This window comes from Hemitrygon akajei, chromosome 1, assembly GCF_048418815.1.
Source record: "Hemitrygon akajei chromosome 1, sHemAka1.3, whole genome shotgun sequence".
Classification (NCBI taxonomy): Eukaryota; Metazoa; Chordata; class Chondrichthyes; order Myliobatiformes; family Dasyatidae; genus Hemitrygon; species Hemitrygon akajei.
Genome location: NC_133124.1, coordinates 85,069,469 through 85,086,895, shown reverse-complemented (window position 1 = coordinate 85,086,895; position 17,427 = coordinate 85,069,469). Strand labels below are relative to the sequence as shown.

At 42.4% G+C, this 17,427-nt stretch overlaps 1 protein-coding gene across 10 annotated transcripts in view; it reads right to left on the bottom strand.

Moving 5' to 3' along the window:
• piezo2b (piezo-type mechanosensitive ion channel component 2b) overlaps positions 1 to 9,685 on the bottom strand; it is a 574,856-nt gene extending 565,171 nt beyond the window's left edge. For 9 of the 10 annotated variants that reach the window (XM_073047092.1, XM_073047145.1, XM_073047131.1 and 6 more), the window contains exon 1: positions 8,725 to 9,504. In XM_073047092.1, the coding sequence (XP_072903193.1) occupies positions 8,725 to 8,788 (64 nt within the window). In that variant the 5' untranslated portion in view covers positions 8,789 to 9,504. Of the gene's footprint in view, positions 1 to 8,724 lie in introns of all 10 variants that reach the window. The other variant, XM_073047154.1, reaches the window with a different exon arrangement.
• Between the last annotated feature and the right edge of the window lie 7,742 nt (positions 9,686 to 17,427).

Below are 17,427 nucleotides of genomic sequence, written 5' to 3'. Positions count from 1 at the left end.
GATTTGCATTGAACTTCTGCTGCTAAGTTAACAAATTTCACGTCACATGCCAGTGATAATAAACCTGATTCTGAGATGCGAGTCTTTAGTGAGGCAAGCACGTATCATGTGGTAGTCTCATGACATATGCAATTTTCTTCTTTTTACATATAAACCCATGATGAATTACTTCAACAAAGAAAGTTTAATCAACATATTTACAAGACTACTCAAATGTTCCTGAAATATTAAATACATGACATAGAGCAGCACAAGTCACTGCACAATCGGCAGCCATTCAGAGTGCTCGTATCATACGGCCACATTTGATGGGATTAATTTCAAATGAATATTTCAAACCACAAACCAATTACTATTAATTCTAAAGAAGTTTCTCAGAACACTAACGCCCAAGAACAGAAAAGCCAACTCAAGTTCTTGGTATTATTTATTTTCCTTTTTCCACATTGGTTGGTTGTCGGTCTTTCAGTGCAGTTTTTCATTCACTCTATTGTATTTCTTAGTTCTATTGTGAATACCTGCAAAAAAATAAATCTCAAGGTAAACACGAGGAAATCTGCAGATGCTGGAAATTCAAGCAACGCACACAAAATGCTGGTGGAATGCAACAGGCCAGGCAGCATCTATAGGAAGAAGCACTGTCGATGTTTCAGGCAGAGACCCTTCGTCAGGACTAACTGATTGAAAAGATAGTAAGAGATTTGAAAGTGGAACAGGGAGGGGGAGATCCCAAGTGTTAGGTGAAGACGGGAGGGGGAGGGGTGAAGCTAAGAGCTGGAAAGTTGATTGGCAAAAGGGATACACAGCTGGAGAAGGGAAAGGATCATGGGAAGGGAGGCCTAGGGAGAAAGAAAGGGGGTGGGAAGCACCAAAAGGAGTTGGAGAACAGGCAAGGAGTGATTGTGAGAGGGACAGAGAGAGAAAAAGGGGGGAATAAATAAATAAGGGATGGGGTAAGAGGGGGAGGAGGGGCATTAACGGAAGTTAGAGAAATCAATGTTCGTGCCATCATGGTTGGAGGCTACCCAGGCGGAATATAAGGTGTTGTTCCTGAGTGTGGCTTCGTCTTGACAGTAGAGGAGGCCATGGATAGACATATCAGAATAGGAATGCGATGTGGAATTAAAATGTGTGGCTACTGGGAGATCCTGCTTTCTCTGGCAGACAGAGCGTAGGTATTCAGCGAAACGGTCTCCTAGTCTGCGTCTGGTCTCACCAATATATAGAAGGCAGCACCAGGAGCACCAGACACAGTGTATCACACCAGCCGACTCACAGGTGAAGTGTTGCCTCACCTGAAAGGACTGTCTGGGGCCCTGAATTGTGGTGAGGGAGGAAGTGTAAGGGCAGGTGTAGCACTTGTTTTGCTTACAAGGATAAGTGCCAGGAGGGAGATTGGTGGGAAGGAATGGGGAGACAAATGGAGAAGGAAGTCACGTAGAGAGCAATCCCTAAGGAAAGCAGAAGGGCGGGGGAGGGAAAGATGTTGTTGGTAGTGGAATCCCATTGGAGGTGGCGGAAGTTACGGAGAATTATATGTTGGACCCGGATGGCTGGTGGGCTGGTAGGTGAGGACAAGGGAAACCCTATCCCGAGTGGGGTGGCGGGCGGATGGGGTGAGGGCAGATGTGCGGGAAATGGGAGAGATGCGTTTGAGGGCAGAGTTGATAGTGGACGAAGGGAAGCCCCTTTCTTTAAAAAAGGAAGAACATCTCCTTCATCCTGGAATGAAAAGCCTCACCCTGAGAGCAGATGCAGCGGAGACGGAGAAATTGCGAGAAGGGGAAAGCATTTTTGCAAGAGAGAGTGGAAAGAGGAATAGTCCAGGTAGCTGTGAAAGTCTGTAGGCTTATAGTAGTTTATGGTGACATGTACTGTACATACTTTGATAATCAATTTACTTTAAACTTTGAGGTAGTACAGCTACTTTGGACAATAGCACAAGGAATTGCAATGACTGTGGAACACTTGTAAGGGGACCCTGGCAAGGAAGAAATATTAACCAACCTTCTCTCAGGCAGGTAGGTTTGAAAGCTTATTTTTAAGAAGTATTGTTTGTAGGAGAGCGATTGAGTTTTAAATTTCACATTGTTATGTGTCAAGAAAGGAAACTGCAGAAATTTGCTCATTTAAAGCAAAATAAATCTTGGAAACGAAGACAGTTCCTGTTTTGGCAATTCACATCACCTCTTTAGACATTTTCTAAAAATTACACTATTGAAAATATGTAATCATTGTTTTCATTTCTATTGCTTATTAACAAAAAGAATATCATATTTAAAGATGCCATTATATATTAATGCAGTGCTTCTTAAAAAAACAAATCTCATTGCATGCTATACAAAAAGTGGTGAAAAGTAACATGAAACAAATGTGCAATATACCCTTTACATTTCTATGCTAACACAGAAAGAACAGTATGGCACAGGAATAGGCCCTTAGGCCCACCATGACTGTACTGAGCCAAGTTAAACCAAAATAATTCTGCCTGTATATGATCCATGTCCCTCCATTCCTTACACGTTCATTATTTTAAACACCACTCTCAATCTGCTTTCACCACTACCCCGGAGATACAAGTAAAAAAAAAACCTTGCCCCACACATCTCCTTTAAACATCCCCCCTCTCACTTTCAATGCATATACACTAGTACCAGTACACGGCATCAAAGGTTACGGGGTAAAGGTCAGGGCGTTGGGCCGAGGAGGGGAAAAATAAAAGGATCAGCCATGATTAAATGGTGCAGCAGACTCGATGGGCCAAATGGCCCAATTCTACTCCTATGATTTATGGTCTACTTGATATTTCTACCCTGGGGAAAAAAAGATTCTGACTGTCTACCCTATATGCCTCTCATAATTTTTATAAACAGGTCTCCTCTCAGCATTTGACACTTCAAGAGCAAACAACTCAAGTTTATTCAACCTCTCTTTTTAACGCATGCCCTTTAAATCAGGTCAGCATCCTGATAAATCTCTGTTGTACCTTTCCAAAGCCTCCACATTCTTCCTGTAATGAGGTGACAAGAAATGCACGCAATACTCCAAGTGTGGCCTAACCAAAAGGCTTTGTGTAACTGCAACGTGTCTTTGTTCTTTATGTTCAGTGTCTTGATTGGTTAATGCTTTTCTTTGCTACTCATGCTTTGTCAAACAGAAGGTCTTGCAGTTTTCTCAACTGCACTTTTCATACATGGTAGAGCTGACAGCTAGTTCAAGAGCATAACAAAATAGGAGGAGTAGACTGTCAGCTCCTCAAGCCGGCTGTGGTGTTCAATATGATCAGGACTGAGCATATTGCTAACCTCTTTTCTTTGCCAGTTCCCCATGAATGCATGTAATGATCCAGATTCCACCACCTTTGGGGCAGAGAAATCAGGAGATTCACTCCTCTCTGAGAAATGGTTGCAAGTACCTTAATTTTAAATGACCATTCCATTGTTCATGACTTTCTCTCTCTCGTGAAAACATCACAACAGCTACTCTGTCAAGCCTCCTTGGACACTTGCATGTTTGAATAAGGTCAGCCCTCATTCTTCTAAACTCCATGGAATACAGATGCAAATAGTCCAGCTTCTCATGATAGGACAGCTCTGTCATCCCAGAAATTAACCTGTGAAATCTTTCTAATGTTACTACATCCTTTTTCAGGTAAGGGATCCAAAATTGTGCACAGTATTCCAGATGTGGTCTTACCAACACCCTATACAAATGTAATAAAACTGCCCTGTCCTTAAACTCCAATTTTGTTGCAATAAAGTCTAAAGTGCAGCTATTTTGTGATTCATGCACCAGAACACTTAGATAGATCCTGCCAGACATCACCTATTTGCAATTTCTCTCGGTTTAATTTCCTTTTACCCAGTTACATGATCTCACACTTTCCTACATTAAACTCCATTTGGCTGGTTATAACCCACTGACTATATATCTTGTTTAGGAGAATCACATTGTCCTCATCACAACATGCCCTTCCACCTATTATGTATCATTGGCAAACTTGGAAACGTTGCATTTCATTCCCTTTTCTCATCAACATACATTGATAAGTTTGTGGCCAAAGGTAGAGAAGTCAATTTTAGAAAACCTAGCACATTTATTTTTCAACATAGTCCCCTCCTACATTTACACACTTAGTCCAGTGGTCGTGGAGCATACGGATCTTGAACCTCCAGATGTCCACAGCAGGGGTGATTGATAAATTTGTGGCCTAAGGTAGAAGGAGATAAGTTTTACAGCTCTCATTATATGCACATGCAGTTCTACCTGAGTGATTATGCAGAAAATTTGAAGTTAATAACTTATCGGGGGTGATTGATAAGTTTGTGGCCTAGGGTAGAAGGAGATGCGTTATTAACTTCAAACTTTCTGCATAATCATTCAAAGAGTTGACCTGTATGTGCATGTAACGAGAGCTGTGTAGGTCATCTCCTTCTACCGTAGGCCACAAACTTATCAGTCACCCCTGCTGTGGACACTTTCTGGAGGTGCAAGATCTGTATGCTCCATGACCGCTGGACTAAGTGTGTAAATGTAGGAGGGGACTATGTTGAAAAATAAATGTGCTAAGGTTTTCTAAAATTGACTCTTTCTACCTTAAGCCATGAACTTATTAATCACCCCTCGTAAATAGTAAGCAACTTGCTGGGATACTCCATGGGTTACAGCGCTCCACCCTCAAAAGGTCCCCCTTATTCTAACTTTGTCGTCTATCTGAATTTTCAATCCCTGCTGATACATTTCCTCTAACACTTGGGGCTCTTTGTTTATGCACCAGCCTCTTGGGTGGCACCTTGGCAAATGCCTTTTAGAAATCTGAATGCATTACAGCTACAGGCTCCCCCTGTCACTGACTCAAAGGTTTTACAACATAGCAGCAGCTCGAACATGCCATCCTTTCTGCCCATCTACCAACTCAACTTCCTTTAATTAGATCTGTATTTTTCTAAGCCTGGCTATTTAAGCACCTATCTAGATTTATCTTAAATGATTGTGTCAGACTCCACCATCTCCTCTGGCAATGAGTTCCAGATATGAAACAAACTGTGCAAAAATAAACTTCCCCTCAAATCCTCTTCAAACTTTTTCCTCTCAATTTTTTGATATCCCTACTACTGTATGTACATGCCATGTGCTTCTATGCCCCTCCAATTCTACCCACAGCCCTCCCACCACCTCATCAACTCTGAGCATAGTTTCCCACCTGTAGGGTGAGTACTGCAAATATCCCCACAGTGCTGATAGGTAGATTTGGCAATTGGAAGGTTTATAATCTTCAGGTTGGATAAGAGGGGGAAAGAAATGGCAGCATTCCAATCTTAACGAAGGACTCCATTAGTGCAATGATGAGGGAGGATATAGAAGAATTTTAAAATAATACCTCATTGTATTGCTTAAAAATCAAGGGACAATCACTTTGCTGGGGGTATAGTACAGGGTACACGCAGCAGGAGAGATACAAGGTAAACCATACAAACGTGGAAGGGTCATAGCTATGGGGCAGTTGTAAGAGATGTCAACTTCACAAACTTCAACTGAAATCATTGCAGTGGAGTTTCTTTTAAATGTGACCTTTCAGAAATTCACATTGACTACGTTTGATTTCTAAGTGATTGGTTACTTCCCCTCTGGTTATTGACGCCAGCATTTTGCCAACAATAGATTTGAGCTAGCTGGGCTCTGGTTCCCTGCCTTTTTGAACTGGCTGTTTTCGGTCTTCTGGTGCCCTCCCGAAAGTTAGTCAGGTTTGATTTAGTGGGTCTGCTGTAGATGGGCTTGGTTTTGATTGTGGATCATCAATTTGATTATGGGCAACAAATTGATTGTAGGCTTCAGGAAGCAGAAATCAGAAGGACACTGAGCAGTTCTCAAAGGGGATCAGCAATGGAGCAGCTTCAAGTTCCTGGGTGTCAACGTTCCTGAAAATCTGTCCTGAGCCCAACATATTGATGCAATTACAAAGAAGCCACACCAGGGGCTACATTCCATTCAGAGTTTGAGGAAATTTGGTATGTCACCAAAGGCTCTAACAAACTTCTACAGATGTGCTGCATTCTGATTGGTTGTATCACTGTCCACTTTGGAGCCACCAAAACGTACAGGATTGGAGAAAGCTGCAGACCGCTGTAAGCTCAGTCAGTTCCATAGTCAGTACTAGCCTCCCCACCACAGGACATCTTCAAAAGGCAAAGCCTTAAGGTGGTAGCATCCATTATTAAGGGCACTCACCATCCAGGAACGTCCTCTTCTCCTTACTGTCATCAATGAGGTACAACAGCCTGAAGTATGTTTGAGGAAACAGCTTCTTCCCTTCTGCCAATTGTATTTCTAAACACTCCATGAACCCAAGAACATTACATCACTTTTTGCTTATGTTTGCATTTTTTATATACTCCTATTGTAATTTATAGTAATTTTTATGTCTTGCGCCATACTGCTGCTGTAGAACAAATTTCACAGCATATATCAGTAATACTAAAACTGATTCTGACTAAACAGGTTCAGGTAACTGGCCAGCAAATTCACATTTGCCTTTAACCCCAACTTACCTGCTCAGGTGAAATCCACAAAGCTCATCCTGTGAACTCGGGTCATGTCTTATCCCCTTCTCCTGCACCCGGGTGACAGCAGCATCTCCAGCTCACAAGAGTGACCCACCTCTGGTTTAAAGGTGCAGAGGAAATGCCCTGGCCCAGATCAATGGGCTCGGGTGAGAAGTGAACGTGCTTGATCCAGCCCGGTGGTAGTAATTGGATAAGGAAGGTGGGGAGGGCGAACCCCTTCTCTCTACCAACCCAGCACAAGCCGAACACTCGACACACATTTCACCAGGCTTCGGCATGACACTGCACACAGTTTCTGCAGCCCAGCCGACACAAAGACAAACTTTCTCTTGAAAGTTACTCACCGTCAACTCTGCAATGAGATACTGGGTGCAAAGGGGAGGAAGTTTATTTGAACAAGCTCCCTGTCTGTATTTCTACCCCTTACATTCCAGCCAAGCGTAGACTGGTAGAGGAAAGGAAATTGCGATCGTACATGAACTGTGTTGACAGACATTTAAACACCCTATTTATATTTAAAAAAAACCTCTCCCAGGTCATCATTAAGACTTCAGTGAGGAGCTGGAACCTAGGCACATTCTGTCAGGAAAAGGCACCTGGAATATTTCAAAAGTGAATTGTTCCCGATGTCATGTCAACTGGCTCCGTCACCAACTCACCTTAGAGGCAGAAGAAACCAGGTTCAAGCCCCCAACCCAGACACAAGAGCTGAGGTGCACGTCCGGGGGCCAGTCTGGCGGTGAAGGACTATCTGTGTAGATGTGTGGGAGCGAGGAAAGAGGCTTGGTTTCCCTGTTTGTTGTTTTGTGTTTTTCTGCTGAACATCCTGGGCATGCTTTTTTTTTGCGCCGGAATACGTGGCGACACATGCGGACTTCGCCCAGCAAATCTTTCGGTTGTGCTGGTTGTTAAAGCAAAGGATGCATCTCACTATGTGTCGACGTATCTGAGATTAATAAATGCATGAATCTGAAGAACAGGGCTGAGGGAGTGCTGCACAGTCAAAGATGCAACCTTGCAATGTTAGACTAAAGGGTTCTCTGGCACAGTTTAGAAATATTCTATTTATGTCATGTCATAAAATTATACTTGCTCATTCGAAGGATCTTACTTTACACAGGTTGGCTTTCTCAGGTTCCACATTATACTGTTTTCAAAAGTGCTTGATTGGCTGCTAAGGTAAAGATGTGGAGGGAGCTATGCAAATACAAGAAATTTTGTTCATGGCTGTCAATCAGAATGACATTTGGAAAAAATATATACTTGAAATTAGAGGGACGATCGGGTTACTAATGCTGGAAACAGCGGCACCTCTGCCTCCCCTTCACTCGGTGGGCTTTTAGCTGCAGACTTCGAAGCTGCGTCGGAAGCGATCGAGAAGTCAGTTCCGTCCGAAGCCTGCCACTACCAGCCCCGCCGTGCCGCTCCCGAACCGGGACTGTTTTCGCCCGAATCTGATGATGGAACCCAGACCAAAGAACCAGCCCGTCCTACGCTGCGGACGGGACAGCGATACCGGATTCCACCCGAGATCCAAGCACAATTAAACTTGACTATCTCGGAAACTCCCGTAACTTGCAAAGACAATAAGAACTTTGTATTCATTTCCAATTCTGGTTTTAAGCTGCAGCCATTTCTACCTCCACAGGTCACTTGGGAAAATCTCTGGCTGAAAGTTCCTTCCTGACTGAAAGGATTTGATGAGGAGATCGAGATCTGCTCTGATGTTTACACGGAGCAAAATTGCCCGCGGGGTTAAAAGCATTTCGCTTGGGGCATTTTTTTTCTTTGAATAGGCGGAAAAATCTCAATTAGTTTTCGAATTCTGTCATCTCAAGAGGTGGCATTTAGGGATAAAATGCACCTAATCAATTACAACGTCGTTTTCACTTTTAAAATGTCCCCATAACAATAAAAAGTCACTGTAATTGCTGGAAACGCAATGTTACAGTATTACATTTAAACAGCCGGACTTACATACATCTTTTTTTAAAAAAAAGAATTGCTTCCAAACAACGCATCCTTTAGGGAAGTTTGCATTTATGGAGAGGAACTATAAAGCGAGAGGGGAAGGGGTGATACACAAAAAAATCTCAGATACTTCCGTCGGTTTGGTCAAATTGACATATCTTAAAAGGCTGCTATCTAGACGCTCTCTTACCAGCAACTAAACAGATGGGCAGAAGCAGTCTGAAGATCAGGCCACACACTACTTCCGATGCCATTGTGAGTAAGACGGTTCTCTTCTCAACCCTACCGCGGGGAGGAGGTCAAATACTCATCGGTTGCCCGCAGTTTATCATTCGCAACGTGCGAAAGAAAATAAGAAAATTCCATCAAATTCGGGCCGGATTTCAAAGCGACCTTCTCATGGTATCCTTGGAAAGTTGTCTCGGCGTTAGCCTTCCAGTCCCGGCAAATCTCAACAGATGGCTCGCGTCGCCCGCACATCCAAGTACCTGGTCAGTGGATGGAGTCTAAGGATCGTTACAGATAGTGTCCCGGATATCCCAGATGGTGCCTCGACATTGCAAAGAACTTGCCGGCCTTTACTGAGAGGTGGGTCGGTACAACTGAACCAGTAATGAGTGCCTTTCTGTAAAAGCGGGACTTCACAGTGTTCCGCTATTAGATCCCTTATCCAGGATGACTCATCAGGGTAAAACAGCAACACGTTTCACTGATGGTACCCCAGCTGATTACTGTCTGCGAGTATTCACTGTCGGGTTGGCTCCCGCTGATCAATTTATTGGTTACCTTGATTTCACAAAAAGAGAGAAATTGATTTTTCGTTTAGGAGCACGCCTATCTGTTCCCGAAGTTTGGTGCAGCGTTAGTTTTAATTCCCGCTGATTGTGGGTTGAAATTGCAGCCCGGTCTCGCTGATGCCCCGTGCGAGTCTAAATCCCCAGCCGTTCGCTGCTCCTTTGCAAGCTACAGTAGCCTCTCCACCTTCAATGAAACTAAGGCGAAACACCGCCCCACTTGCCCTGATTGACTTTCAGTCCGACCATTCACAAATCGAGGAAGCGACATGCATATGTGGAAAAGGAACACACCCAACTTGCAGACCGGCGAGTTGGAGGGGACTGTGTCTCTGAGCCAGTTTGGAAACTCCGCGTTCTCGAATTATCAGGAGGCCCTGTAGATTAACCTGTAATCTTTCAAATTAAACACTCAAAGTAATAACAGATAGTACTAACAATTTATAAAAATCTATGATTTTAATTATTAAAGTCCCAAATCTATAAACTTGAAGTTCGTTGCTGAAGAGCATATGTTTTACCGTTTATTTATAAATCAATTTCATTCGTTAACAGGTGTAAAATGAAAAAAAAACATTTTAAAATAGAATTTTTCTAAATTGACGTTGTTATGACAGTACTCGTGTACACGTTTCATAATATTTTACTCAAAAAGTGCGCTCCGCAGTGAACGAAAGATGGCCCGTGAAAGAGAGCGTAATTTTCCCCGTCTTTATTTCACACCCGGATTTACGCTCGACAATTCCCCAAGGCGTGTTCTTCAGTTTCAGGTGTCTAGGAGCATCGAAACGGGAAACAGAAAGAGTCGCTGCTTTTCTTCACAGGAATTTAACTTTTTAAGCTCAGGAAGTTTGAATAATTGAGAACGTTTTCCTGGGGAAAATTTGTAGATGATCTTTCAACATCGTCAACAGGAAAGTGATTTGACATAAAACACGTAAGGATTTTGCTCTGCACATACATTCTCTATTGAACGAAACAATTCACTATGCAATGAACCAACATATTTTAAACTTTCCTCTTAACTTTTGAAGAGAACGTGGTTGTGTGATGGTGAGCATTTCTGCTATAGTGATAATCTGAAATTAGTCCAACCAATTGACCTGCAATGTATCCCAACTATTGAAGATGATTTTTTTAAGATGGTCAAGCTATTGAGAATTTGTTCATAATACATTTGGTAAGTGACATTATTATATAGAGGCAAAAAGAAGCTTCCGGATGCTGAAAACTGAAATATAAAACTAGAGCGCGGGAAGATCTCAAGGGGCTCGGTACTAAAGCAGGTTCTCCACCCGGAACCTATTCTTCCTCAAAATCTGCTGGACCTAACCAGTTCTTCCAGCGTTGAATGTGTTTTTTTTTTAAACTGTATAGTGTTACTGTAATAAAATGTTCAGTTTTTTCTTTACACACGAAGGATTTAATTATTTATTACATTTACGTTGAAGCACATTAGCCTTAAATAGTTTTAGATCTAATTGGCTAATGTACACGGTGACTAATTGCCTTATAATTAACTTGTCAGCCAAATAACCAGGTGCCACCTATTTATTATAATTTTGTAATGTGATGGGGAGAGAAAACTAGGTTAGTTAGCAAGCAGTTAATTGGGTCTATTTCCCAGCTGGGTATAAATGGAATTCCTAATTAGCCTGAATGGTAGATAAATGATAGTTAGATACTTAAACAACTATCAATGCATGAATTGATTCACCTGGTGAAAGATAGAAATGTTTCATAGGAACAACACTTTGCTAATGAACAATTTAGTGATTTATTTGATAGCTATCTAAATAAGATTGGTCTCAGTTAAGCATTTAGACATCTACTGTGAAGGATAGGATGCATCATGAGAAATTTCCTAGTGAGAAGGATATGCTGTCTCATGGAATATTTGGTGACCTTCACAAAACTCATGGGTTCGGTTAGCTAATAACCAGAAGAAAGCTGGTTCTCGAGGTTGACGCTAGACTTCACCTAATCTGAGGCAAATTAGAGGGACAGCAACTTGTTTATCAGCTGAGTAGTCTATAAGCTAATGCACTGAACTATCTAATTTAGGAAAGTGTTTCCCCCTCCACTTTTTCTCTCATGATCTTCCTAGTTCCAACTGTCGGTCAACACAGTTCATGTATGATTGCAATTTTCTTTCCAACTGTCCCCTTACTTCTTTGCTCTTCCATGCTGCAATTTTTTTCTCCTAGCAGATTCCATTACCTACAGCCATTTGTCACCTCACCTATCACCTCCCAGACTCTATTGCTGTTTCTACTCTCCCCTGCTCCATCTGCTTATCATCCTTTCCCCCTAAGATTTACCTATTGCTTGCTAGCTTTTGACATACCCTATCTCTTTGCCCCATCATAAAGGCTTTCTCACCTCTATCTTTCATTCCAGATCTTGACCTAAGATGTTAACAGGCCATTTCTCTTCACAGATGTGATCTCACCTGCTGAGTTCCTTCAGCATTGTTGCTGCATCAGGCTCCATCATCTGCAGTCTATTGTGTCTCTGTCTGGCCATTGAGTTCTTGTACATTTACAATACCTTGAACACATGAGACTGATGTTTCTATGCTGCACCGAAGAAGAGCTGCAATGGTTAGCTGTTCCTTCTTTTGTCTGAGTTCTTAAACCAAGTCCCCCTCAGGCAATGTAAAATATCCAATGACAGATTTCCTACAGAACTGCTGAGTTCTACCAGCTGCCTTGGCCACTAATGTTCCCTAACCAAAACTACTGAACTGTTGATTGGGTCCTTTGCCTTAGTGCTGTGCCAAGCTGCCCACTGAATTTACAAGTGTACAAAACAACTTCATTCTGTAATGTACTTAATTGCCTGTACATGCTTTTGAAGATTTGAAAGGGCCAAAAGGTCACCAATAAAATGGTGCAGAGATGTTGCACTTGGTACTGCAACCTCAGCTCCACTCACCCAGGTTCAATCCCCATGTGCACAGATAGCACATTCTTGCTGTGAGAAATTGTATTTTGCTAGTTTTCTCCCATATACCAGTGGCATACAGCTGGGTTTACAATCTGTCTGTCAACACAGTTCATGTTCACAATCTAATGCCCTTCCCTTGGATAACATCGGTGGCGTGGAGAGGGGAGACTTGCAGCTTGGGCAACTGCCGGTCTTCCATAAAAAAACTTTGCCCAGGCTTGCGCCCTGGAAACTTTCCAAGTTGCAAATCCATGGTCTATCGAGACTAACGGAGGCCTACTATTACTACTGCTAGGTTAGATGGCTACTGTAAATTAGTACAGGTCAGTGGCAAAAGGATCAAAGGAGTTGGCAGGAGAGTCTAAATTTTAGGAATGTGAGATGACTCTGCAGGAAGCCAGCATGAACACAAAGAGCGTTATTTGTCACATGTACATCAAAACATGTGCTGAAATACGTCACTTGCATCAAATCAAATCAGTGAGGATTGTGCTGGACAGCCTGCAAGTGTTGCGTTGATTCCAGGGCCAACATAGCATGCCCACAACTCACTGACTCTGAGCCTACATCTTTGGAATGAGGGAAGAAACCTAGAGGAAACCTATGTGGTCATGGGGAGAACGTACAAAGACCTTACAGGCACCAGCGGGAATTAAACTTCCAATTTACAACTGAAGCTGTAAGATCATAATTTTAAACTCCTATTTTGTAATTCTCATCAATTATCTTCACATTTTTTATTTTAGTTTCATTTATTATTTTCTGAATACCTTTAGTCTTATTTTAATTTTTGAAATAATCCTTGCTGGTTTTCTTTACACCATCTCCGATGTACCAACTGAGGGCTGACTAGTGCATATTCAGTATCAGTATCTGGGAAATTGCAGTGAATTTATTTACCACGAATTTGGCTCTGAGTCAAACTATCACAGTTAATGCCTTCCTATTTACCTACCATTTTCACTGACTCACCCAAGTTTCTCAGTGGATCATCTCCTGTAATGTCTTGGCCACTCTTTGCTTATTTAAATCGCTTGCAGTATCTTCTATTTTTTTTATGATGTGAATTTTACTGGCAAGATCTAATGCAAGCCTAATTGCCCCTTGCTCCATTTTGGAGTCAATCCAATGAAGGGCCTCAACCTGAAATGCTGACTATTTCCCTCCATAGATGCCTGATCCACTGAGTTGCTTCAGGAAATTGATTTTTGCTGTTGATTCCGGCATCTACCATCTCTCGTGTCTCCAGGACAGCCACATTGCTAGGGGCTGGTGTGACACATAAGCTACAATGGCATCTTGACAGTGAATCAGAGAAATTTTAATGAAACTCTGGTAGTTTACGGGCCACCATTTATTTAATTTGGGCAGCAAGAGAAATAGAGTTAACATTTCAGGTTACTGATCCTTTGTTAGAACCTTCCATCCCAGAGATGCTGCTCAGTCTTGTTGAGCAGATCATTTGTTGCTCCAGATTTCAGTCTCTTATGCCTCCAAGAGGAAAGAAGCAAGTGGATTTCAAAATTGCAGAGAGGTTTTGGGGTGAGGTGGACAGAACTATCAGATGTAAGATGAGGCTAGGTAAATGAGGTCTTCAAGACAATGGGTTAATAAATGAAGTTAAAGAACAAAGGAACTTGAAATCTATGAGATGAGTGTAGAGAATAAGAATGCAAAGCAATGTAGAAGTGCCCAAACAAGAGAGAGAGGAAACACTGAGCCACTGTCACAGCTGAATGACCTGGCCTTTTAGGTTACGAGAAAGGAAGTTACTTGAATTTTTTTTTAAAAAATTTGTTAAATCACATCCCCTGTAGACTGCTGTGCAAATTTCACCACCAGGACATTGAAGGACAGATATGCAGGCAGATTAAGCAAAGGTATCAGTATCTCACTAGTCACTAGGTCTCACTGGTGCCTTATAGAGCCTCAACATCACATCTCTGCTCTTATATTCTATACCTCTAGAAATGAATGCCAACATTGCATTCGCGTTCTTCACTACCGACTCAACCTGGAGGTTAACGTTTAGGGTATCCTGCACAAGGACTCCCAAGTCCCTTTGCATCTCTGCATTTTGAATTCTCTCCCCATCTAAATAATAGTCTGCCCATTTATTTTTCCACCAAAGGGCATGATCATACACTTTCCCACATTGTATTTCATTTGCCACTTCTTTGCCCAGTCCCTATCCAAGTCTCTCTGCAGGCTCTCTGTTTCCTCAACACTACCCTCTCCTCGCTCCTCCACCTACCTTTGTATCATTGGCAAATTTAGCCACAAATCCATTCATCCATAGTCCAAATCTTTGACATACATTGTGAAAAGCAACGGTCCCAACACCAACCCCTGTGGAACTCCACTGGTAACCGGCAGCCAGCCAGAATAGAACCCCTTCATTCCCACTCTGTTTTCTGCCAATCAGCCAATGCTCCACCCATACTAGTAACTCACCTGTAATTCCATGGGCTCTCATCTTGCTAAGCAGCCTCATGTGCGGTACCTTGTCAAAGGCCTTCTGAAAATCCAAGTACACCACATCCACTGTATCTCCTTTGTCTACCCTGCCTATAGTTTCCTCAAAAAATTACAGTAGGTTAGTCAGGCAAGATTTTCCTTTCAGGAAACCATGCTGACTTTGACATATCTTGTCAAGTGCCTCCATGTATTCTGGAATCTCAGCCCTAACAATCAATTCCAACAACTTTCCAACCACTGCTATCAGGCTAACAGGTCTATAGTTTCCTTTCTGCTGCCTACCACCCTTCTTAAATAGCGGAGTAATATTTGCAGTTTTCCACTCATCTGGTACAATCCCAGAATCTATCAATTCTTAAAAGATGATGTTAATGCCTCTGCAATCTCTCCAGCTACTTCCTTCAGAACCTGAGGGTTCATTCCATCAGGTCCAGGAGATTTATCCAACCTCAGACCATTAAGCTTCCTGAGCACCTTCTCAGTCGTAATTTTCACTGCACATACTTCACTTCCCTGACACTCTTGAATGGCCGGTATACTACAGACGTCTTCCACTGTGAAGACTGATGCAAAATATGCATTCAGTTCCTCTGTGTCTCTCATTATAATATTTCCAGTGTCATTTTCTATTGGTTCTATATCTACCCTCGACTTGAAGAGCAAGAGGATAAGATATGAGAAAATAGGATCAATCAAGTGTGGAAAAGTGTGTATGGAACCGGAGGAGATAGCAGAGGTACTTAATGAGTACTTTGCTTCAGTATTCACTACGGAAAAGGATCTTGGTGATTGTACTGATGACTTACAGTGGACTGAAAAGCTTGAGTATGTTGATATTAAGAAAGTCGATGTGCTGGAGCTTTTGGAAAGCATCAAGTTAGATAAGTCACTGAGACTGGATGAGATGTACCACAGGTTAATGTGGGAGGCGAGAGAGGAGATTGCTGAGCCTCTCGCAATGATCTTTGCAGCATCAATGGGGACAGGAGAGGTTCTGGAGGATTGGAGGGTTGCAGGTGTTGTTCCTTTATTCAAGAAAGGGAGTAGAAATAGCCCAGGAAATTATAGACTGGTGAGTCTTACTTCAGTGGTTGGTAAGTTGATGGAGAAGATCCTGAGAGGCAGGATTTATGAACATTTGAAGAGGTATAATATGATTAGGAATAGTCATGATGACTTTGTCAAGGGCAGGTCATGCCTTACAAGCCTGAATGAATTTTTTGAGGATGTGACTAAACACATTGATGAAGGTAGATCAGTAGATGTAGTGTATCTGGATTTTAGCAAGGCATTTGACAAGGTACCCCATGCAAGGCTTTTTGAGAAAGTAAGGAGGCATGGGATCCAAAGGGAACTTTGCCTTGTGGATCCAGAACTGGCTTGCCCACAGAAGGCAAAGAGTGGTTGTAGACAGGTCGTATTCTGCATGGAGGCTGGTGACCAGTGGTGTGCCTCAGGGATCTGTTCTGGGACCCCTACTCTTCATGATTTTTATAAATGACCTGGATGAGGAAGTGAAGGGATGGGTTAGTAAATTTGTTGATGAAACAAAGGTTGGGGGTGTTCTGGATAGTGTGGAGGGCAGCCAGAGGTTACAGTGGGACATTGATAGGATGAAAAAATGGGCTGAGAAGTGGCAGATGGAGTTCAACCCAGATAAGTGTCAGGTGGTTCATTTTGGTAGGTTAAATATGATGACAGAATATAGTATCAATGGTAAGACTCTTGGCAGTGTGGAGGATCAGCGATATCTTGGGGTTCGAGTCCATAGGACACTCAAAGCTGCTGTGCAGGTTGACTCTGTGATTAAGAAGGCATTCGGTGCATTAGCCTTCATCAATCATGGGATTCAGTTTAAGAGCCAAGAAGTAATGTTGCAGCTATATAGGACCCTGTTCAGACCCCACTTGGAATACTGTGCTCAGTTCTGGCTGCCTCACTACATGAAGGATGTGGAAACCATAGAAAGGGTGCAGAGGAAATTTACAAGGATGTTGCCTGGATTGGGGAGCATGCCTTATGAGAATAGATTGAGTGAACTTGGCCTTATTTCCTTGGAGCGACGGAGGATGAGAGGTGACCTGAAAGAGGTGTATGAGATGATGAGAGGCATTGATCATGTGGATAGCCAGAGGCTTTTTCCCAGGGCTGAAATGGCTATCACAAGAGGGCACAGTTTTAAGGTGATTAGAAGCATGTATAGACATGTATACATATAGCATGTATATGTAAATATAAGCTATTTACGCAGAGAGTGGTGAGTGTGTGGCATGGGCTGCCAGCAACAGTGGTGGAAGCAGATACGATAGGGTCTTTTAAGAGACTCCTGGACTCAGAAGAATAGAAAGCTATGGGTAACCCTTGGTAATTTCTAATGGAAGGACATGTTCAGCACAGCTTTGTGGGCCGAAGGGCCTGTATTGTGCTGTTGGTTTTCTATGTTTCTTCTATGTTTCTCTTTTACTCTTTATATACTTAAAAAGCTTTTAGTATCTTCTTTGATATTAGTCCCCATCTTCCTTTCATAATTCATCTTTCCTTCCTAATATCCTTAGTTTCCTTCTGCAAGTTTTCAAAAGCTTCCCAATCCTCTATCTTCTCACTAGCTTTGGATTCCTTGTATGTCCTCTCTTTTGCTTTTATTTTGGCTCTGACTTCACTTGTCAGCCACA